General features: G+C 39.2%; 2 protein-coding genes and 2 long non-coding RNA genes across 20 annotated transcripts in view; 2 read left to right on the top strand and 2 right to left on the bottom strand.

Annotated features, from left to right (window-relative positions):
• lrch3 (leucine-rich repeats and calponin homology (CH) domain containing 3) overlaps positions 1–4,829 on the bottom strand; it is a 29,048-nt gene extending 24,219 nt beyond the window's left edge. For all 12 annotated transcript variants that reach the window (XM_051957561.1, XM_051957566.1, XM_051957564.1 and 9 more), the window contains exon 1: positions 4,514–4,829. In XM_051957561.1, the coding sequence (XP_051813521.1) occupies positions 4,514–4,769 (256 nt within the window). In that variant the 5' untranslated portion in view covers positions 4,770–4,829. The remainder of the gene's footprint in view (positions 1–4,513) is intronic.
• A 920-nt stretch (positions 4,830–5,749) lies between these two features.
• On the top strand, positions 5,750–22,485 carry abcf3 (ATP-binding cassette, sub-family F (GCN20), member 3). The gene is made up of 21 exons (XM_051957567.1): positions 5,750–5,865; positions 7,565–7,709; positions 9,990–10,066; positions 10,372–10,427; positions 10,686–10,783; positions 11,181–11,303; positions 11,386–11,652; positions 13,384–13,464; positions 16,846–16,905; positions 16,987–17,043; positions 17,220–17,242; positions 17,612–17,667; positions 17,759–17,959; positions 18,172–18,248; positions 18,351–18,395; positions 18,484–18,616; positions 18,876–18,964; positions 20,715–20,806; positions 20,892–21,024; positions 21,102–21,189; positions 21,943–22,485. Exons 1-21 carry the CDS (start codon positions 5,793–5,795, stop codon positions 22,099–22,101), a joined length of 2,133 nt encoding a protein of 710 aa, XP_051813527.1. The 5' UTR covers positions 5,750–5,792; the 3' UTR covers positions 22,102–22,485.
• Positions 11,659–12,713, bottom strand: LOC127536666 (uncharacterized). Of its 4 annotated transcripts, XR_007945748.1 has the most exons (4): positions 12,628–12,713; positions 12,378–12,585; positions 12,315–12,335; positions 11,659–12,251 (listed from the first exon to the last, which is right to left on the bottom strand). It is a non-coding gene; the product is annotated as an uncharacterized LOC127536666 (long non-coding RNA). The 4 variants fall into 4 exon arrangements; XR_007945750.1 differs by lacking the exon at positions 12,315–12,335; XR_007945749.1 differs by having other exon boundaries at positions 12,378–12,704.
• LOC127536667 (uncharacterized) lies at positions 13,476–15,538 on the top strand. 3 transcript variants are annotated; one of them, XR_007945754.1, is made up of 3 exons: positions 13,476–13,984; positions 14,130–14,418; positions 14,693–15,538. It is a non-coding gene; the product is annotated as an uncharacterized LOC127536667 (long non-coding RNA). The 3 variants fall into 3 exon arrangements; XR_007945753.1 differs by having other exon boundaries at positions 14,130–14,564; XR_007945752.1 differs by having other exon boundaries at positions 14,130–14,649.
• Positions 22,486–22,561: the final 76 nt, after the last annotated feature.

Raw genomic sequence — 22,561 nt, 5'->3', positions numbered from 1 at the left:
ATAAATCACACACATTATACTCATTTTAGACTCTAATAAAACAGCTTTCTTTTACACATTCAGATTACATTTGAACCAAAGCTAGTAGCGCCTTAAAATGGCTCTAAATTAAGATCTATGTCATACATGTCACATGTTTATCGTGTCTCGTGGTAAAACTCCATCACACGTTGAATCTAAAGCAGGACTTGTGTGGAGAGCAGAGAGCCTCCTTCAGTGTTGAAATATCAGCAAAATAACTGATTTTAACGCGCACAGAAAGGAAACATCCTCATTAACAAGCATTAAAATTCCACTGAAAATGCTGCATTTTCCACGTTTACTGGGTTTTTTCCTACTGAGGGGAATTTCTGTCAAGTCAAGACGAAAGGGAAACTAGCAATGCCAAAGAGATAAAAACTCAGAATAAAAACAGCATTGGAAGTTTTTTGGGCAGTTTTACTAATTGGAGTTTCATATACTCAGACTTTCTGTTCATAAAATGGTCAAAACTCAGAGGAAAATGCAGATTTCTGTCAGATAAGGCGTCAGTCTCACTGTGGACTGATCACACCCTTTAAAAGGTCTATTCTGAGCAGGAAAACCCCAGTTTATGGGCCGAACGAACCAACGAATCAATGAATCCTCTTTATTTACACTGCAGAGCACATGAACTGCTGTCAGACTAACAGGCCTCAGTTTAAAATGTCCTAAAATGCTTTTATATGTTTTATATGTGATGCAAACTAATGTCAGATTCCTCTAATTATGTTTCAAAATTAAATTATGACGTAATGGAACTTCCTGCAGCCCTAAAATGTGATTGTCTGTTTTTCTCCACCATACATATAATCTGTTATTAACCTTTGCAGTTATCCTGTTATTCAGTGTCTTTTCCTGTTAAAAGCTGATTCTGTGCATCAACAGAGACAGAAAAGTAGAGGAAAGACGCCTCTGAAAAACTAATCCAGAGACAGTAAAGGCTCCAATAAGTCCATAAAGTTAATAATTAACTTCTAATAAAGTTTTATTAAGGATAAACCATTGAAAGGTGATTAAAATGTAACGTGCTGTTACACTAATTGAAATTATATCCGGTTTGTTGTTCAAGACATTTGGGAAAATCAAAGTACACAAGTGAAAACAGAAAACTCAAGCCCAGTTTTTAAAATTAAATTATCTTATTTGTATTGTTTTTACAATAAATTGTGAAACAAATTATGTAATTTTAAACCTAACTTTGTTTGAGGTCCAGTTTTTATGAAAAAGAATTAAACTTAGTTTGAGATTTGTGCTCTGACAAGCTCTAACTGGTCTGAAAGTTAGTTTTTAAATTAACTGATGTCTGTACAACCTGTGAGACTGTCGTTATTATATCTGTCCCAAACATCTGTGTCAGCATTGATTATTACTAATCAATAATCTGACGACTTGTAGCAGCTTTAAATGCTAAAAGATCAGACTAATTTAGTTCAATGTCAGCACAGAATCAGACTAATAAAGCATCAGGATCACACCTGAAAACACCTGACAGGAACACTTTAATTCTTAAACCAATATTTTTGTTTATTTTTGTTTCAACATTTCCCAGCTTCAGCTTCTCAGTTGTGACGATTTGCTGCTTTTCTTGTCTTTCCTGTCATGTGACGCTATACTGAACCTTGTGAAGATGCCTTGGGCTGTGGTAAATTAAAACAGACATTTTCACTGTCTTCAGTCAAACAGCTGATCGATTAGTCTCAGCCCCAGAAAGCACAGATCTGCTTCTACAAAATACCGTTGTAGGTAGAAAGTCGTGCTTATACCTGAAGTTTCAATGCAAGACATTAAAGTAAAAACTCTATTAGAGGCCCAAATCTGGCCTGCTGACCACAGCTTTCCTCCCAGTACTCCGACACATCCCGTAGTTTCATGACAACATTTAGTTCTAGCTTCACATTCAGAGTTTCTATAATTATCGGAGCAGCTGTGAGCAGCAGCACCTGGACTGCAGGCCAGGAAGTACAAATCACCACGGTAACGTCAACTTCCTGCTGTACAGTCGCCCAGCCATCGTCACCAGGAAGTGTCCTGAGGTGGCCGACACCTCCAGAGGACAGACATGCGCGTGTTTGTTTGTGTGTTTACATCGTTTTAACACAAACGTTCTCTGATGAAAACTGATTAATCACTCAGCAGTTTAACGGGTTCAGGATCAGAGTTCAGCCAGACGTTCTTTGTGTAAAACCGGCTCAACAAAACCTAAAAATCAGACATCACAGGTATCAGACGGAGGTTATCAACTCTCTTTGTTAACTCAGACGTGCTTCATCAGGCTCTGAGGCGTCATGTGACTCCTCTTCTGCACAGAATGGACCAATCATGTGTGGCCTACTTCAGTCTGAGGAACGATCTGAGAGCTTTTAAGAACAGAAAAAATATTACAGCAAAAATAGCTGCTACTGCAAATAATGTTAATGTTAATTAAGCATTAATATATTGATTCTACCACTTGTTGCTAAGGAGATAGTTGCTCTTTAACTTTAAACTTGAAAGATTAAGGCGTGATAGATCTGACACTGTCCCATAATGAAAACTACACAGAAAACAGTCTAGTTTGTGTGAAAATCAAAGGTAAATCACTGTTATTTTTTAATATTCTCTGTGGTAAACACTATCTGCAATCCCTGCAGCGTAAATATATAAAACATATTTATGCATTTTCTGCTTGATCAACTAAATGCAACCAACATATATGGCTATTTGTTGTAGCCGCACGGCTTCGTTTGGTGTGATTAACGACATTTAGCTCAACAAATCAGCAGAAAAACGTTTTCTCACAGCTGAGAGTCTGCATTATTCACAGAGAAGCATTTACAAAAGTTAGACGCTTTTTACAGGTGATTTAAACTCAAAACTCCAAACAGAACTGCAGCATCAGTTACCATGGCGATCTGACCATGCAGCATCAGTTACCATGGTGATCGAGCAGGTTAAAAGAGAGCTACCTCTCTGACACTGAAATCTCAGAACAGACCTCATTAAACCACTAATCTGTCTGCACAGTACACCCCCAAGTTCAGTCTGTGGAGCAGCAGCTGAGGATTATGGGTATTGTCGTTCTTCAGCTGCTGACATTTCCCCAAGAAATGTTTTCTTTTCCTTTAAAGAATGAAGATCTATCAAGAGAAGTGAAGAAATGTTAAGATCTATTTGGCTATTTTGATAATTTTAGTATTTTTAGAGACTAAAAAGTTGAAATTCTCTAATTGCAGCTTCTTCAGTGTGAATATTTATCTGGTCTCTTTCCTCCTCTGTGACAGCAGACTAAATACCTTTGGGTTGGAGACAAAACAACACAGTTGTCATAGGCATTTCTCACCATTTTCTGACATCTAAAGACCACAAAATTCATTGATAAATGGGGAAATTAACAGACAGACAAATGGAAGAATGTCAGCTGAAGTTCTGTCCTGCAGTACAAAGTGTTCAATAATCCAAAAGGCAAGAATATTCAATTGACTTTATTTATAATCCAAGATTAAGCAGAGGATCGTTAAATCTGAGAACCTGGCTCCCTCAAATTCTGCATTAAATTAACTGTAAACCGTTAATCGATCATTAAACAGCTGCTGATTGATTTGTTTTTGATTCGTTTGTTTTGTCCTCCACGGTGGCGCGACAGTGTCTGGAGGGGGGGCGGAGCAGCAGCTTCTCATTCACTAATCAGACGTTAGAATCAAAACAAAGCCAGGCAGGTGTGCGCTCGCTTTTCACCTGTGCAGCTGACGTCACACACACGGGGTGAGGCTGCTCTCAACGGCCCGATTGTCCCGAACCGGGGAGGTTCCGCTCCGGTCCGACTGAGCAGCTAACTAGCTAAACCGGCTGAGTCTGAGTGTAAAAACTAGCCGCCGTGTTTACCTTTCTGTTAGCCTGCTAGCTAGCCGCTCAACCGTCTGTCCCACAAACAAATCTCACAGGTGTACTGACACATTCTGTAACCCCAAAACACGGCGTCCCTCCGCCTCCACCCGACGGCTCTTAACCCCAGCTTCACGCCTGAGAATCACATCTAAGAGACAGATTAAAACACCCAGACGGTTCTGAACGTGTTAATTGAATTTAATCGCGCTAAACGCTGCTAACGAGCTAAAGTTAGCAAACGTTACTTGGGTCTCCTGCTGCTGCGCGGATCATCTTTTAACTTTTATTTAAACCCACATGCGTCTAAAAAGTCACTATAAAAGTCATTGAGTATGAATATATTACTGTGCTGGTGTTTTATAGTGATGTTAGTTTTTAGAAAGCCCCCGTAATAACATAAATATTATCAGCAGAATCACGACTGGGTACCGTTTGTGAGGGGTGCGATGTTTGTCATAACACCGGCCCTGACGGTTTTCCCATCCCGTTCTATCCACAGCCTTAAAGTTAGATTTTAACTTTCCAAGCAGTGAAGTCCGTAATAACTGCATTTAAGTTACTTTATGCGGCCCGACAGAGACCAGCCCGGCTCCGTGTTCCCGCTGCCCGGGCTGTACGGCTCACTCACCGGCCCTGGTGGTGTCCGTCAGGTCGTGGTTGGCGGCGCTCCGGGGAAACTCCTTCAGCTTCCTGCCGCTGAGGTTCAGGCACCCGGTGGCCGAGGCTTCATCCAGCGCCCGGTCCAGAGAGCGGTTCCAGGGCGCCGGGCCCGCCGGTCCCAGTCCGTTAGTGTTCCCGACTAAAACATTCCCGGCCCCGCCGCCTCCGACCTGGAAGTTGAGTCCGCTGTTGTCCGCAGACCCCAGCAAGACCGAGGCCGCCATTACACACTCCGGCTGTTAGCTTACAGTGCTAACTGCTAACTCCCACCCTAAAGTCCAGAGGGGAGCATGCGCACTGAGCGTTCAGAAGGCGCAACTGGACAACACCGAGTACTACTACAAACTGTACTGCAGTAGTACTGCAGAGCAAGTACTGACAGTGTAAAGCTGTAATACTACTATTAGTACTGTAGTAATACTGCAGGAAAATTGCTATTACTATAATATTACCAATAAATAAAGCAGTAATGCTGCAACATTACTACTAATACTGTAATAAAATACTACTAATAAAAAACTGTATTACACATACTACTAATACAGTTACGGATAAAAACAGACAGAAAATGTAAAAAAAATTACAAGTGACTTTTTGTTTCAGTGGTGTCAGATTTCATGAAACAAAATGTGTTCTTTACCTAATCATGCATCAAAACTGAAAAGTCAACACTTGTTCTGTATCTCAGATTCTATTCAATAAAATAGTTTACTTAGTATGATACCATAAAACAAAGAAATTAAAGAAAAATTGAAACTTACTGACAATGATAAATGTTTCATTTACTTGTTTAAACTTAACAGGGAAAATAATTTTAGAGCTATTTTAAAACAGTTACAATTCTTCAGCAGTGTCAGTAAAAATAAATAAAATAAATAACATTACCAAAAAACAGACAAATACATGAAGCTGAGTTTGTGGATGTTGTCTTGTGCTGATTTTTACAAACCTAATAATAATGTATATAAATCTATAAATAAATGAAAGTTCATAAGACATAAACAACAACATAAACGTTTTCCTGTTTATTTTATTCATTATTTATCAATATTATGCACAAGTTCTATACAACTTCTGTAAAAATGAATACACTGTAAATATAAGAAAGGAATGTTTTTGCGGTTTGTGTATTTGTAGGCTTTTATCTTGACATGCTCTTCCACCCTCACAAACTTCATCTCCCAGAATTCCCTGCGCTGTCGCATTTTGACGCATGCGCGTCTCACCGCTGTCCAGGGCCGGGTATCATGGCGACGTACGTGGACATCCTGAAGAGCGAGTTTCCTGAGATCGACTCGGAGCTTTTCGACTACATCACAGGTGAGAGACCGAGAACAGAGCGTCTGTCCCCGGGGGGACAGAGTCTCTACCCTCCAGGGGCAGAGCCGCCGACTGCCGGCCCTGTGGAGCCGCACAGACCGGCCTCCAACGTCTCCGTTAGCCGGGCTGGCGCCTCTCTTTAGCCGCCGAGCTAACGGGCTAACCGGGTTGGCAGAGCAGGGGAACCGGTTAGCACGGCGTGGCCCAGGTACGGCAGGTTAGCTGGACCGAACCTGGGCTGGAATGTGAACCGGGATCTGGCTGGGATGAACAGTAAAGAACATTGAAGAAAATAACGCTGTGAACGTTAAAGAAACATTTCAGGAAATAGCAGGTGAATCATCAGAAAACTATAAAAACCCACTTTTATACTCAGGTGGAGTCAGACAGGTTTTATTGGGCTTTTCAGGCTGAGAATATTGGACACACCAGGATGTCACTATGTCTTATTTAGTTTTTAGCATTTTCACAGTTTTTCTGGTCATAAACTCAAACTATAAAGTAGAAGTATATAATAATTCATATACGGTGTAATAAACTTTTAATGTAGCCTTGAACGGATAAAAAAAATGTACCAGTTGCTAAAGTTTTACGTTTTCAATACTGACAGAGTTCCTCAAGTCATTACGCTTTAAATTATAGAAGCTAAATACCTGATAGACTCTTACTGAGTCACATTAAGTTTCTTTAATCTTCAGATTCTGAGTCAGTTTTGAATTATTAGTTCTTTAAAGCAACTAAATTCGCAGCTAAACCTAAATACTACACACTTTAACTGACAAAAACGCGTCCAGATACATTCTTTATTTACACAGAAACACATTTTTATGCAGTCTGTACACTTTTTAATGACAATAATATAAAATCGGCGTGAACATCATAACTCTTTACTGATATGTGATCAGATGAGTGAATAATTGGCCTCCTCTCGGCTCTACTTCTGGTTTTATCTGATTAAAGTTTGATAAATGTGGTGATTTATTGTCAGGGTGGACTGCAAACTATCTGGTTTAGCATTTTATTGATTTTTTTATAATGTTTTAGTCATTAATTACGATCAGAATTAGCAGTAATCTCATCTGTCTAGTTTATAAAAACACCCAGAAGTGGTGTTTTAGTTTTATTGTGTTGTATTGACGGCTGGTTCTTATTTTATATCCATGAAACTCCAGCTGGTTGAGGCTCCACTGGTCCTAAAAAGCTGTGAAATCAGTTAGTTTATGCACATCAGCAACCATTTTACAATTAAATCTGAGCAAAAAAATAAACTTTCTGAGGTACATGGTGGGATTCAGAGCGTTTTTTTCCTTTTGTCAAACAGTAAACTGAATATTTCTGGTGTTCAGACTGAAACGGTTTGAGATTTGACTGATGAAAATGGATAAAAAAGGCATCAAAGTAATCTAAACCAGATTAAATAAAGGTGTGTAAAATCATCTCCAATTCCACGTTTCCACTGTTTCTTAATAATTCAAGAAAACAGTCATGGAAGAACAGTTTTGTCTACAGCTGCTACAGAGCTGGAAGGTTTTTTACATTTTAATTTTTACGCCGTAGTGTCCCGTTGGAGCTGAAACCAGTTGGTGTCCACGTACGTTGGAGCACCTTTAAATGCCAGCGTTCAGTTTCTGTTTCTGAAATCTAGATGTAAATACAGACAACAGCGGATGACTGATGTGTAAATGTTTGTGAATTTCAGGCGTTTTGGACAGCGGAGCAGATTTCGAGGATGGCGAGGAGGTCTACGACGCCATCGGAGGAGTTCTGCAGGACGTCTCGGCCGACAGCAAGAACGAAGACGACATCCGAGACATCTGCCTCCAGATGTTCAACACCCTCAAACTGTGAGTTCTACAGGAATCTTCCCATGACTGGTGTGGTTCCTACAAAACACAGAAAATACTTTTGAACTTGATGCTTTTTTTGTAGTTATACATGAAATATAGTTGCTCTATATTAAAGTTGCTCTGTATTAGTTAAAGTTGCTCTATATTAAAGTTGCTTTATATTAGTTAAAGTTGCTCTATATGAGATAAAGTTGCTCTACATTAGTTAAAGTTGCTCTATTTTAAAGTTGCTCTATATTAGATAAAATTGCTCTATATTAAAGTTGCTCTATATTAGATAAAATTGCTCTATATTAGATAAAGTTGCTCTATATTAAATTTGCTCAATATGAGCTAAAGTTGTTCTATGTTAGTTAAAGTTGCTCTACATTCGTTAAAGTTGCTCTATTGTAGATATAATTGCTCTATTTTTAAGTTGTTCTGTATTAGTTGAAGTTGCTCTATATTAGTTAAAGTTGCTCTATATTAAAGTTGTTCTATATTAGATAAAGTTGCTCTATATTAAAGTTGCTCTGTATTAGTTGAAGTTGCCCTATATTAAAGTTGCTCTATATTAAAGTTGCTCTGTATTAGATAAAGTTGCTCTATATTAAAGTTGCTCTTTATTAGTTAAATTTGCTGTATATTGAAGTTGCTCTATATTAGTTAAAGTTGCTCTATATTAAAGTTGCTCGATATTAGTTAAAGTTGCTCTATATTAAAGTTGCTCTATATTAGTTAAAGTTGCTTGATATTAGTTAAAGTTGCTCTATTTTAAAGTTGTTCTATATTAGATAAAGTTGCTCTATATTAAAGTTGCTCTGTATTAGTTGAAGTTGCCCTATATTAAAGTTGCTCTATATTAAAGTTGCTCTGTATTAGATAAAGTTGCTCTATATTAAAGTTGCTCTGTATTAGTTAAAGTTGCTGTATATTAAAGTTGCTCTTTATTAGTTAAATTTGCTGTATATTAAAGTTGCTCTATATTACTTAAAGTTGCTCTTTATTAGTTAAAGTTGCTCTTTATTAAAGTTGCTCTATATTACTTAAAGTTGCTCTTTATTAGTTAAAGTTGCTGTATATTAAAGTTGCTCTGTATTAGTTGAAGTTGCTCTGTATTAAAGTTGCTCTTTATTAGTTAAATTTGCTGTATATTAAAGTTGCTCTATATTACTTAAAGTTGCTCTTTATTAGTTAAATTTGCTGTATATTAAAGTTGCTCTATATTAAAGTTGCTCGATATTAGTTAAAGTTGCTCTATATTAAAGTTGCTCTATATTAGTTAAAGTTGCTTGATATTAGTTAAAGTTGCTCTATTTTAAAGTTGTTCTATATTAGATAAAGTTGCTCTATATTAAAGTTGCTCTGTATTAGTTGAAGTTGCCCTATATTAAAGTTGCTCTATATTAAAGTTGCTCTGTATTAGATAAAGTTGCTCTATATTAAAGTTGCTCTGTATTAGTTAAAGTTGCTGTATATTAAAGTTGCTCTTTATTAGTTAAATTTGCTGTATATTAAAGTTGCTCTATATTACTTAAAGTTGCTCTTTATTAGTTAAAGTTGCTCTTTATTAAAGTTGCTCTATATTACTTAAAGTTGCTCTTTATTAGTTAAAGTTGCTGTATATTAAAGTTGCTCTGTATTAGTTGAAGTTGCTCTGTATTAAAGTTGCTCTTTATTAGTTAAATTTGCTGTATATTAAAGTTGCTCTATATTACTTAAAGTTGCTCTTTATTAGTTAAATTTGCTGTATATTAAAGTTGCTCTATATTAAAGTTGCTCTATATTAAAGTTGCTCTGTATTAGTTAAAGTTGCTCGATATTAGTTAAAGTTGCTCTATATTAAAGTTGCTCTATATTAGTTAAAGTTGCTCTGTATTAGTTAAAGTTGCTTGATATTAGTTAAAGTTGCTCTATATTAAAGTTGCTTGATATTAGTTAAAGTTGCTCTATATTAAAGTTGCTCTATATTAGTTAAAGTTGCTCCATATTAGTTAAAGTTGCTCTATTTTAAAGTTGCTCTGTATTACTTAAAGTTGCTCTATATTGCTTAAAGTTGCTCTGTATGAGCTAAAGTTGCTCTTTAACATTTGCCCAATGCATCTTCACATGCTTCAGTGTTAAAAAAAAAAAAAACTAAAATACAAATATTTTTTAAAAGGTAAGCTTTTCAGGACAATGTGCCTCGATGTGTGTGAATTCTAACCAGCTCCTTTTTATTTTTCAAGAATACCAAAATAAGTGTTGATTGACTGATTGAGGATCCAGTAAAGATGTGGTGATGTTTCTGTTTTTCAGGAACAACCTTCACGGCTCTCAGAAGCAGGTGCTGTTGGACGCTCCTGTTCAGCTCTCTCAGATCTCTGCAGACAACGGTGAGAAGAATCAGACGTAAAAACGGCAGCAGATCCTGGAGAACTCAACATATTCACACGTAAACCAGGAAATAAACCCTCAGACTTCCTTTAAGAGATTAGAAAAACTTTGCTGATCCTTCACTGGATACAGATGAGGCATGAAAGAAGCAAAGTTAGCAATCCAAATGAGTAAAATAACACAAGCATTCAGAATAAATGGAGCTTTTAGTTATTATTACTACAGAAATAAACTATTATTAATATTGATTTGAGTGTGAGTCAGATGACAGTTTTTGATTTATGTCTTTTTTTTTCTCCTTCAGTTTCTGCAGACAAAGATGTTCAAGGCATCTGGATGATGAAACGTCCTCAGAACACAGTGAGTCTGACTGAAATGTTTATTTGTTTTCTTTATTGTTTATTTCTGTTTACGCTCTCGGTAGATTGACAGAAACTGAGTCAGATTTAAAGGAGGATAATGCTGTAGAAGTCTGGACTGTCCTGCAGAACTCGTATCTAAAACACTGAGGAAGTTTAACTCTGATCTGCTTCAGACTCGGTGACGTTTTGATTTATCAGCTAGAAAAGTTTCTCAGATTTTTATAGAAGCTGTTTTCTGAATCTTTTGTCTCTTCAGACGGTCGATGCCAAGAAGTTGGAGAAAGCCGAAGCAAAGCTGAAAGCAAAACATGAACGCAGGAACGAGAAGGACTCCCAGAAAGCCTCCGGTCCACTGTGAGTCCTCACCTGAGCTCACCTGTCGTCATCTGTTTTCCTCTCACCTGTCCTTAAATGTCCATGTCTTGACTGTCTATATTTTACCCGTCTTTACTTGTCTTTCTTTCACCTGTCTTCTTCTCACCTGTGCTCCTCTCACCTGAACTCTCACCTGTTGTCCTGTCACCCATCCTTACCTGTCTTCATCTCACCCGTTCTGTCACCTGTTCTTCTTTCACCTGTGTTCATCTCACCTCTTTTCCTCTCACCTGTCCTTCTCTCACCTGTCCACATTCTCTCACCTGTCTTCTTCTCACCTGTCCTTCTCTCACCTGTCTTCTTCTCACCTGTCCTTCTCTCACCTGTCCACCTCCTCTCACCTGTCCTTCTCTCACCTGTCCTCCTGTGTCGTCAGGGTCCTGGAGGAGGCGTCGGCCAGTCAGGCGAGCAGTAAGAAAGACAACCGAGTCGACCAATCAGGGAAGAACCGGAGCTATGACATTCGCATCGAGAACTTTGACGTTTCGTTTGGAGAGAGGTGAGAACCAACCAGAACCCACCAGGAGCTCATTTTAACCCGAGGTCGTTTAATTCTCTAAACCTGTCAATGTTGTCTCCAGGTGTCTGCTGCAGGGGGCGGAGCTTTCTCTGGCGTCGGGCCGGCGGTACGGCCTGATTGGTCGTAACGGTCTGGGGAAGACGACGCTGCTGAAGATGCTGGCGAGTCGAAACCTCCGCGTCCCAGGACACATCTCCATCCTGCACGTGGAACAGGAAGTGGCCGGCGACGAGACGACGGCGCTGCAGAGCGTCCTGGAGAGCGACACGCAGCGAGAAGATCTGCTGCACGAGGAGAAGACGCTGAACGCTCGCATCGCCAACGGAACGTAAGCAAACGTCTCCGAACGCCGTGATTTTTTTCTAGATCACAATGATTGCTCTTTACCTTCAGATCAACTTGATCGTCCATGTGACACTTAATTATAAATTCCGTGTACGAAATCTGTTCTGAATCTGAGTTCACCTTCTGTAATCTGAACACGACAGTACGCCATGTTTGTTTCAGGGCATTTCTAGATGAAAATAGTTGATCTTTACCTAATGATAGTCACCTATCGACAAACTTTATCGTCCACGTTACACTTAATTATAAATGCTGTGTATGAAATCTGGTCTGAATCTGAGTCAACTTGGTGCCATATTCAGCTTAAAATCATCAAACTTTTAGTTCAGTTTGTGCTCAGAAATCTCTGATTTGCCTGAACTTTTTACAGCATAAAATATAGATATTTATGAAGATATTTGTGGAATTTTAGCTTGCAAAATGTTTTTTTAAAATTGCCCGTCAACACACTTTCAGTAGGTTTTTTTCTAACAACAATATCTCAGGAACTATTAAAGCTAAAAATTGATTTTTTTTTTAACAAAACCACCACAGAGAGACCCAAAACCACCACAGAGAGACCCAAAACCAACACAGAGAGACCTAAGACCACCATAAAGAAATGCAAAACCACCACAGAGAGACCCAAAACCACCACAGAGAGACCCAAAACCAACACAGAGAGACCTAAGACCACCATAAAGAAATGCAAAACCACCACAGAGAGACCCAAAACCACCACAGAGAGACCCAAAACCACCACAGAGAGACCTAAGACCACCATAAAGAAATGCAAAACCACCACAGAGAGACCCAAAACCAACACAGAGACCCAAAACCAACACAGAGAGACCTAAAACCACCATAAAGAGACCCAAAACCACCACAGAGAGACCCAAAACCACCACAGAGAGACCCAAAACCAACACGGAGAGACCTAAGACCACCATAAAGAAATGCAAAACCACCACAGAGAGACCCAAAACCAACACAGAGACCCAAAACCAACACAGAGAGACCTAAAACCACCATAAAGAGACCCAAAACCACCACAGAGAGACCTAAAATCACCATAAAGAAATGCAAAACCACCACAGAGAGACCTAAAATCACCACAGACTTGAGTCATAAGTGTTGATATTTTTAAAATATTCTCTCCCACTATATACAGCAAATGACTGTTTAGTGTTTCCACTTTGGAGCCTTCATCACCCCGTCAGCCTTTATTTTGCCATCAGCTGACTGTTGCTGAGCAGCTTCATCCCTCAGAGAGTTTACTGCAGTTTATAGATGTTAACTAACCCATAATAAACTTTCACAGCTGTCCAGAAACTGAAGACGGAACAGTTTCAAAATAAAAGCTCGCCGTCTTGTTTTACCACAACACTAAACTGTTCATGGGGTCACTGTTCATCTGAAATATAATCTCTGGAATGATTTAAAAGCTGCAGCAGCAACTATAAAGTGTAATAAAAAGTTTTGATCTAGCAGCAGTAAATCCTCTGAGCTTCTGGTTTAGAGTTTACAAGACAAAACTTTGATCTGAGTCGCTGCTGGATGTTGATCAACTATGTAAGTCACTTTAAATGATTGGACTCCAGTTTATCTCTGCAGGATTTACAGGAAGTTAATGTAAATAAACCAACCAATAGCAGCTCAGCAGGTGTTGTGTTTGTCCAATCAGCTGTCAGATTCTGTTGTGTTTTGTGTTTTTAAATGTCGTCGTTTGTTTCAGTGCTGACGGGATGGAGAGCGTCCGGCTGTCGGAGATCTACGTCAAACTGGAGGAGATCGAAGCCGACAAAGCCCCGGCCCGGTAACTACGGCAACCACACAGACACACTGCTCTTTTCTTCTTCAGTGGTGCTTTTAGTCATTGTTAGATTGTTTGGCTCATGCAGGACTACAGCTAATCACATTGTTCAGTATCGATTAATCTGCTGAATCATTCCGTGTCTGACATACAGCTTCCAAACTCAGAGTTAAATGTTGAGCCAACCGCTAATCGGGGGATCAATAAACTGTTAAAGCGCATTCATCTTTCTTAGTTTTCAACCTTTTATTGACGGTGTGATCAAAACCAGGAGACACAAAAGCTCCAGTGTGTGACGGAAGTAAGAGATGCACAAAGAGATGCAAAAGCAGCACAAAGACATGAACAAACCAAAAACACACAAAACTGCTGCAAAGACATGTAAAACTGCCACAAATGCACATAACTACCACAAAAACATGTAAAACTGCCACAAAGGTATGTAAAACTACAACAAAAGCATTTAAAAGTACAACAAAGGTATGTAAAAACTACCACAAAGACATGTAAAACTACCACAAAGGTATGTAAAAACTACCACAAAGGTATGTAAACTACCACAAAGGTATGTAAACTACCACAAAGGTATGTAAAAACTACAACAAAGACATGTAAAACTACAACAAAGACATGTAAACTACAACAAAGACATGTAAACTACCACAAAGGTATGTAAACTACCACAAAGGTATGTAAAACTACAACAAAGACATGTAAAACTACAACAAAGACATGTAAACTACAACAAAGACATGTAAAACTACAACAAAGACATGTAAACTACCACAAAGGTATGTAAACTACCACAAAGGTATGTAAAACTACAACAAAGACATGTAAAAACTACAACAAAGACATGTAAACTACAACAAAGACATGTAAAACTACAACAAAGACATGTAAACTACCACAAAGGTATGTAAAAACTACAACAAAGACATGTAAACTACCACAAAGGTATGTAAAAACTACAACAAAGACATGTAAAACTACAACAAAGACATGTAAACTACAACAAAGACATGTAAAACTACAACAAAGACATGTAAACTACCACAAAGGTATGTAAAAACTACAACAAAGACATGTAAACTACCACAAAGGTATGTAAAAACTACAACAAAGACATGTAAAACTACCACAAAGGTATGTAAAAACTACAACAAAGACATGTAAACTACCATAAAGGTATGTAAAAACTACAACAAAGACATGTAAAACTACCACAAAGGTATGTAAAATGACCACAAATGCATGTGAAACTACCACAAAGACATGTAAAACTACCATAAATGCATATAACTACAACAAAGGTATGTAAAAACTACCACAACGATGCCCAATACCAGCACAAAGAGATGCAAAACTACCACAAGCACATGTAAACAATACGCCAATGACCACAAAGAGACAAATGTGCCACAAACGGATTCAGAATTCACACAAAGACAACCGTCGCAGTAAAGTGTTGCTCTAAAAACATTAAAGGTACTTCAGTCAGCTGTAGCGTGTCTCAACTCGCACAGTAGTTACTGAACGTCACTGTGTTTTGTTACATAACAGAAATAGTGTTCATGTTAGCAACAGACCGCAGGACATCGTAACCATAGCAACAACGGTTTGTTTTTTTCAGTTCCTGATGCTCGGCCTTAAAACGTGATGAAAAATGTTCAGCAGCAGCTTAAAAACTGGAGTTTGAAGCAGATCTGGACTCGATGTGAGACAAATAAATCAGTCCTGCCTCTGGAGACGGTTAAAAATAAAGAGACTTTGATGAGTTTGTGCTGCTTCACAACAAAAATAGGTCGACACACATCAGCAGCTCTTCAGCTTCTTCTGGCACGCTCTAATAATAATACTGATGTTTATTCATATAGCGCCTTTAAAATTAAGCTACAAGGGCTAAAAAGGTTCATCAGATTACAGAAAAGGAGAATAAAGCTAGATAGGAAATCTCCAAAAGATAAAAATATAAAACAACATTAAAATCAACAATTAAAGTGACTGAAAACAAAAAATAAGTTCTATGTAAGCAACTCTGGTCCTCAAATGGGCGGATCTGAAACTGTAAACTGCTGTGAAACTGTATTACTCACTGCAGAAAGTGTTTCTAGTCTGCTGGTTCTGGACCCTGAGGAGCTGCAGATGTTGATATAAATGTTAGACTGTCTGCAGCAGGATGGACATGAAGTCAGAATGTCTGGAAAGAGACATAAAAACAAGGCAAGTAGACATAGAACTGACAAAAACAAGAAAAAAACCCACTACAAAGACATAGAAAATGACTAAAAAAAGATGTAAACCAAATACAATGGGATTTAAATCCACTGCAGAGACATAACATGATCACAAAGAGCAGCAAAACCACAGAAAAATGAGCAAAACCAGCACAAAGAGATGTGAAACCATTGCAAAGACATAGAAAATAGCTGAAAGGAGGTGCAAAACCACTAAGGACACATGCAAAATGACTACAGAGATGCAGAACCACCACAAATATACAAAATGGCCATATAGACATGCAAAACAACTAAAATGAGATGAAAAACACTGTAAAGAAATGTGAAACTCGACAAAGAGACACAAAGCCATCATAAAGACATGCGAAACCTCCCTGGACACAAAACCACCACAAATAGATGGAAAACAGCCACAAAGAGACACAGAACCTGCAAAAAGAGAGACAAAACCACCAAGATGGCATACATACCCACCACAAATAGACTCAAGACCACCAAAAAGGCACGCAAACACCACGGAAAGATATTCAACCACCACAAAGAGATGCAAAAGCACCACAAAGACCAACAAAAGCACCACAAAGACTAACAAAAGCACCACAAAGACCAACAAAGCCACCTTAAAAATATTCAAAACCACCACAGATAGACAAAAAATGGCCAAGTGGAGACCAAAAGGATTAAAAATAACCATAAAGAGATGCAAAAGCACCACAAAGACCAGCAAAAGCACCACAAAGACTAACAAAACCACCATAAAAATATTCAAAACCACCACAGATAGACAAAAAAAGATTCAAAATAACCACAAAAGATGTTCAACCACCATAAAAATGACACAAAACCACCAAAATGACATGCAAAACCACTACAAATACATACAAAAATGGCCAAATAGACACAAAACCAACATATGGAGACATAAAATAGTCATACAGAGATGAAACAGCCACAAAGTTAAACTAAAACCACCATAAAGAGACACATAACTGCAAAGACCCTGAAAGTCCCAAAAATTCAGTAAATCTGTGGATTACATGAACATCTCAGCTCAGATTCCTGCTGTTGTACAAACACAAAATTTTATCCCTGACACCTAAGAATGAATGATTTGTTTTGATTGACGTCCGTCTCGTCCAATCAGAGCCTCCGTCATCCTGGCCGGCCTCGGGTTTTCTCCCAGGATGCAGCAGCAGGCCACCAAGTGAGTCACCTGTTCACCACACACACACTTTTCACCTGGTTCCTCATCAGCAGCATCACCAGGAGTGTTTTCTGTGTTCAGGGAGTTCTCTGGAGGATGGAGGATGAGGTTGGCGCTGGCCAGAGCTCTGTTCGCTCGGTGAGTTTCCTCCTTCTGTTTCCAAACATCCAGACCTTCAGGAGGCAGCAGCAGGACTGTATTTGATGTTAATGTGGTGATTAAAGATTAAAATACACACAGATGTCATTTAAATGAGTGGAACAGGACAGATGGGAAGTTCTTTTACTGATGATTCTCTGTTGTTTTTTCTTCAGACCAGATCTGCTGCTGCTGGACGGTGAGTCAGAACCTCCTCTGATCCAAATATCACTGACTGTCATGATCCAGAGTAACTCCTGGGAATGTGAAAAAGATGAGAAACAAACACATAGAGACATAGAGCAACTGAAAAGAGACATAAAATGACCGAAAAGAGATGCAAAACCACCATAAAGATACACAAAACCACACAAAAGATACACAAAACACCACAAAGAGGTGTAAAACCACTACCAAGCAATACAAAACCACCATAAAGATACTTAAAACCACCACAAATAGGACTGGAGCAATACCTCCACAAAAAGACATGAAATACCACAAAAATGTGCAAAACTACTACTGGTACTAGTGGCGTTAAACTCGTGTTCCTGTGTTTGTGTTCCAGAGCCGACCAACATGTTGGACGTCAGAGCCATTCTGTGGTTGGAGAACTACCTGCAGGTCTGGCACACGTTAGCATTCCTCATTAGAAACAATGGAGCCGTTAGCCATGAGCTAACATGTATTTATATTCTCCCGTCTCCCTCCTCAGACGTGGCAGTCCACCATCTTGGTGGTCTCCCACGACAGGAACTTCCTGAATGCTGTGGTAACAGACATCATCCACCTGCACTCCCAGAGGCTCGACAGTTACCGTGGCGACTACGAAAACTTTATCAAAACCAAAGAAGACAGACTGAAGAACCAGCACAGGGAGTACGAGGCCCAGCTGCAGTACAGACAGCACATACAGGTACTACTACTGCACTACAGACTGGTACTACTACTGCAGTATATATAGGTACTACTACTGCAGTACAGACTGGTACTACTACTGCAGTACAGACAGCACATAAGAGTACTACTGCGGAAAAGATATCATGTACAAATACTACTGCAGCAGTGCATGTTTCTTTCAGTACCAGTGATGTACTGTCAGACTAACATGTTGTGTTTTCGTTTCAGGTTTTCATCGACAGATTTCGGTACAACGCCAACAGAGCAGCTCAGGTCCAGAGTAAACTCAAACTGCTGGAGAAGCTGTAAGTACAGACCTGATCAATCTGATTGATTTGATCGATCTGATTGATCTGACCGATCCTCTGATTTTGTTCATCGTGATTAACTCTTGTTTTCTCCTGCAGACCTGAACTGAAGCCCATCGAAAAAGAAACTGAGGTCACTTTAAGGTGAGAAGATAAACATCAGTTCAAACCCAATTCCTGGTCCTCTGATGATCAATATGTTTAACCGATTGATCTGTTTGATCTGCTGAAGGTTTCCAGATAACTTTGAGAAGTTGTCGCCTCCCATCCTGCAGTTAGACGAAGTAGAGTTTTACTACACTCCAGACCAGAGACTCTTCTCTGGACTCAACCTGTCGGCCGACCTCGAGTCTCGGATCTGCATCGTACGTCTCAACATGATCAATACAGTTAATCAGTAGCTGGAGATCACTAAAGTTAATTGGTAGCTGGAGAGCTGTTAAAGAAACTAGTTTCATTTATGTTATAAGTATGATATCATCAATCAATACAAGACAAATCATGGTTCAGAGTTTCCCCATCTCCTGGAGATCTGCTAATATCAAAATCAATAACGGATCACATCGATCAATACTTCAGGATCAGGATTGTTTTGGGTGTTCAGGTTCTTGTGTTTCCTGGCAGGTCGGTGAAAACGGTGCCGGTAAAACCACCGTCCTCAAACTGCTGATGGGAGAGTTGACGCCAGTGGGTGGAGTCAGACAAGCTCACAGGTGAGAAACTCGCCGACCAATCAGAGCCGAGGATTCACCTGAATGTATTTACCTGCGTTTATGTATACTCACCTGGTCAGAGACGTTTCACAGCTTTTAGTCTCTGCTTAGGGAACAGTCACACCGTTTAGGGAATGTTTTAGTTTGCTCTGTTACTGTCTGTTTAGGAAACTGTGTTGATTTGTTTAGAGAACTTTGCATATTGTGTTTAGGGAACATTTTACACTTCATCACTATTTAGGGAACTTTGTGCACTTTTATATAACCTTTTACTCTTGGTTTAGGGAACTTTTTACTCTCTTAGGGGTTTCTATGTTTAGGGAACATTTTCACACTTATCAAGAAGCTTTTACGGTCCGTTTACGTGTTTAGGGAACTTTTTACTCCACATTTAGTGAACATTTTAAACTTTTCAGGGAACTTTTTACACTCTGACACTATTAAGAGAACTGTTCATCTTCAGAAAACATTTGCACTGTGTTTCACTCTCAGTTTACACTCTTAGGGAACCTTTTGGTAATGTTTAACACTTTTCAGGGAACCTCTTACACTGCTCAGGGAACATTTACATTCTCCTTAGGGAACCTTTTTCTCCCTGTTGTGGAACGTTTTACACCGGTCAGAGAAACTATTACACTCTTGAGGGAACATTTGACATTCTCTTAAAGGAAACTTTTACTCTGTTTTGGGAACTCGTTACACTCTTTAGGAAACCTTTTATAGTGTAAAACATTTAGGTAACATTATACATTATTCAGGGAACCTTTGTTTCTCTGTACTAATTTGGAAACTTCTCTCATTCTTTAGGGAACCTTTCACTGTGACAATCCTTTCAGGGAAACTTTTCCTATCTGTTTTGGGAATGTTTTACGCTTTCAGGGAACTATTTACCCCAAGTTTGCACTATTTAGGGAACCTTTTACTCTCCATTTAAGCAACATATTACACTTTGATGGGTACCTTTTATACTTTGGTGTGAGAGTTTTTGGGATCTTTGTACACTCTCTTTAGGGAATTTTTTTTACACTTTACAGAAGGGAACTATTAGGGAACTTTTCACACTCCTTTTAGGTAAACAAAAGGAGTGTGAAAACGTTCAAGGAATGTTTTTGGCTGTTCAGGGAACTTTGTAGCATCTGTTTACATACTTTTTAGGAGCCTTTTATTCTGTCTTTAGCCAATGTTTCACACTTTCCGGGGAACTTTTTGCCCTGAGTTTAGGGAACTTTGTACACTACATTTAGAGAGCGTGCTCATTTTTTTGCACTATCTTTGGGATATTTTTTGCTCTCTCTTTATACTGTTTAGGTAACCTTTGACTGTCTATTTTGGGTACTTTTTACACTCCTGTTTAGGGAACCATGTATAGACAGTTCAGGAAGCTTTATAAACTTTGTTTAGGGAACCTTCTACTCTCTGTTCAGGCAAGCATTATACTATATTAACAGAACCATGGATATTATGTTTATGGAAACTTTTACTCTGTGTAAGGAACAGTTTTTCCTTTGGCTAATGGAAACCGTTTATCCGTTGTGGGAACCATTTATAGAAAAACGTTCACATAGTGTTTACATACAGAAGGAACTTTTATAAGCCATTTCTTCGGAACAATTTATCAAGAACCTTTTATGTAACACGTGAGGATGAATGTTTATGTAGAAAGTCTTCTATACCAGAACTCTTAGGGAACTGTTTTTCTGGGGCTCATTAACCAGCTGAAGTCTTGTTGATGTTTTTCTCATCTCTTCAGGAACTTGAAGATCGGTTACTTCAGTCAGCATCACGTGGACCAGCTGGACCTGAACGTTTGCTCTGTGGAGCTGCTGCTCAACAAGTTCCCTGGTAACCATAGCAACAACAGTAACAGCAGCAGCAACAATAACAAAGCTGCATGATGAACTCTGATTGGCTGCTGTGTTTGTCGCAGGTCGGACGGAGGAGGAGTATCGCCACCAGCTGGGCGGTTATGGCATCACGGGGGAGCTGGCCACGAGGCCGGTGGCCAGTCTGTCAGGAGGACAGAAGAGCCGGGTGGCCTTCGCACAGATGACCATGCCATGGTAACAGAAGGCTCAGGGATCAGCTGGTAGCTGTTTGATGATGATGATGATAATAACGTCGTCTTTGTGTCCTTCAGTCCAAACTTCTACATCCTGGACGAGCCGACCAACCACCTGGACATGGAGACCATCGAGGCTCTGGCTAAAGCCCTCAACAAGTTCAGAGTGAGTCGTTAGCTCAGCGATGCTAACGTGTCTGCAAGCTGTTTTCTTTAAAGTTTGTTTGGTTTTGTACAGTTTATTCACAGTTCAGTTTGTTTGTTTTGCCCAAAGTTTTTGGTAGGGTTTCTGTACGAAGTTCATTGCTTTGCCCACAGTTAGTTTTCTCTTATAGCTTATGTTTTGTTTGTTTGTTTGTTTTGCTCAAAATCTGTTTCCTTACTACAAAGTTTGTTTGTCTTGTTCAGTTTGTTTTGTTCCCTTTTTTTGTCCAAAGTTTGTTTGTTTTCACAAAAGTTTGTTTTGTTCAGTTTGCTTTTTCAATCTTTGTTTTGATCGAAGTTGGTTTGTTTTGTCCAGAGTTGGCTATGTTCAGTTTGTTTTTTTCACTTCAATTTGTTTTGATCGGTTTGTTTTTTCAAATTTTGCCCCGTAGTTTGTTTGTTTTATGTCCACCGTGTGTTTGTTTTGCCTAGTTTACTAATTTTGTTTTGTTCAGAGTTGGTTGTGTTCGGTTTGTTTTGTCTTGTTCAGTTTTTGTTGACTTTGTTTCTGTCTTCATTTTGTTGTGTTCATGTTGTTTCATTTTGTTTAGTTAATTAGTTTTGCCCACAGTTTCTCTTTTTTTTGTCCAGTTGTTTGTGTTTGGTTTGTTTATTTTGTCTAAAGTTTGTTTTGCTGACAGTTTTTCTTTTGTACTAGCTATTCTCTGTGTATCTCAGGTGCATCTCCTCACCTGTGTGATGTCATGTGTTTCAGGGCGGAGTCATCCTGGTTTCCCACGACGAGCGTCTGATCCGGCTGGTCTGTAAGGAGTTGTGGGTTTGTGAAAACGGGAAAGTTCGGCGCATTGATGGCGGCTTCGACGAGTACCGAGACATCCTGCAGGAGCAGTTCAGGAAGGAAGGTTACCTGTGAGGCCCTGCCCCCCCCACATCAGTGACCACACCCACCAGTGACCACGCCCACCAGTCACATTGCCTCACTCCCTCCATGATAACACTCGTCACAGCAGCCAATCAGCCGTCAGAGCGGACTGGAGGACGTTTTCTTCCCTGAACTTTCTCACCTGCTGCTCAGGTGATCTGCTGCGAGCTGATTGGCTGTTGTCGGTCACCTGGTGAGGTCACAGCGAACTCTGGAGGAGTCACGAATCATGAACAACTCAGAGTTAATTTAAACCGTCTCATTGCAGCCAATTCTGTTTTGTATCATCAGACTTTAATGAGTTTTAAAGGAGCAGACATCAAACATTATATTTACATCCAGAGAAAGACAAATAAATAAAAACATCAGATCATGTGTTCGGCTTCTCTTCTTCGTCTTTACAGGGTTTGACTGCTTTTAAATCTGGGCTTCCAATATAAAATAAAAAAAT

Source organism: Acanthochromis polyacanthus, chromosome 13 (genome assembly GCF_021347895.1).
Source record: "Acanthochromis polyacanthus isolate Apoly-LR-REF ecotype Palm Island chromosome 13, KAUST_Apoly_ChrSc, whole genome shotgun sequence".
In the NCBI taxonomy this organism is placed as follows: domain Eukaryota; kingdom Metazoa; phylum Chordata; class Actinopteri; family Pomacentridae; genus Acanthochromis; species Acanthochromis polyacanthus.
This window is presented reverse-complemented; position numbering and strand designations above follow the sequence as displayed.

Excerpts from the sequence above, each read along its gene's own strand:
- abcf3 (XM_051957567.1), top strand. The coding sequence starts at position 5,793 with ATGGCGACGTACGTGGACATCCTGAAGAGCGAGTTTCCTGAGATCGAC. Across the intron at positions 11,653-13,383 it reads GCTCGCATCGCCAACGGAAC|TGCTGACGGGATGGAGAGCG; the intron begins GTAAGCAAACGT and ends CGTTTGTTTCAG. Across the intron at positions 17,044-17,219 it reads GCCAGAGCTCTGTTCGCTCG|ACCAGATCTGCTGCTGCTGG; the intron begins GTGAGTTTCCTC and ends TTTTTTCTTCAG.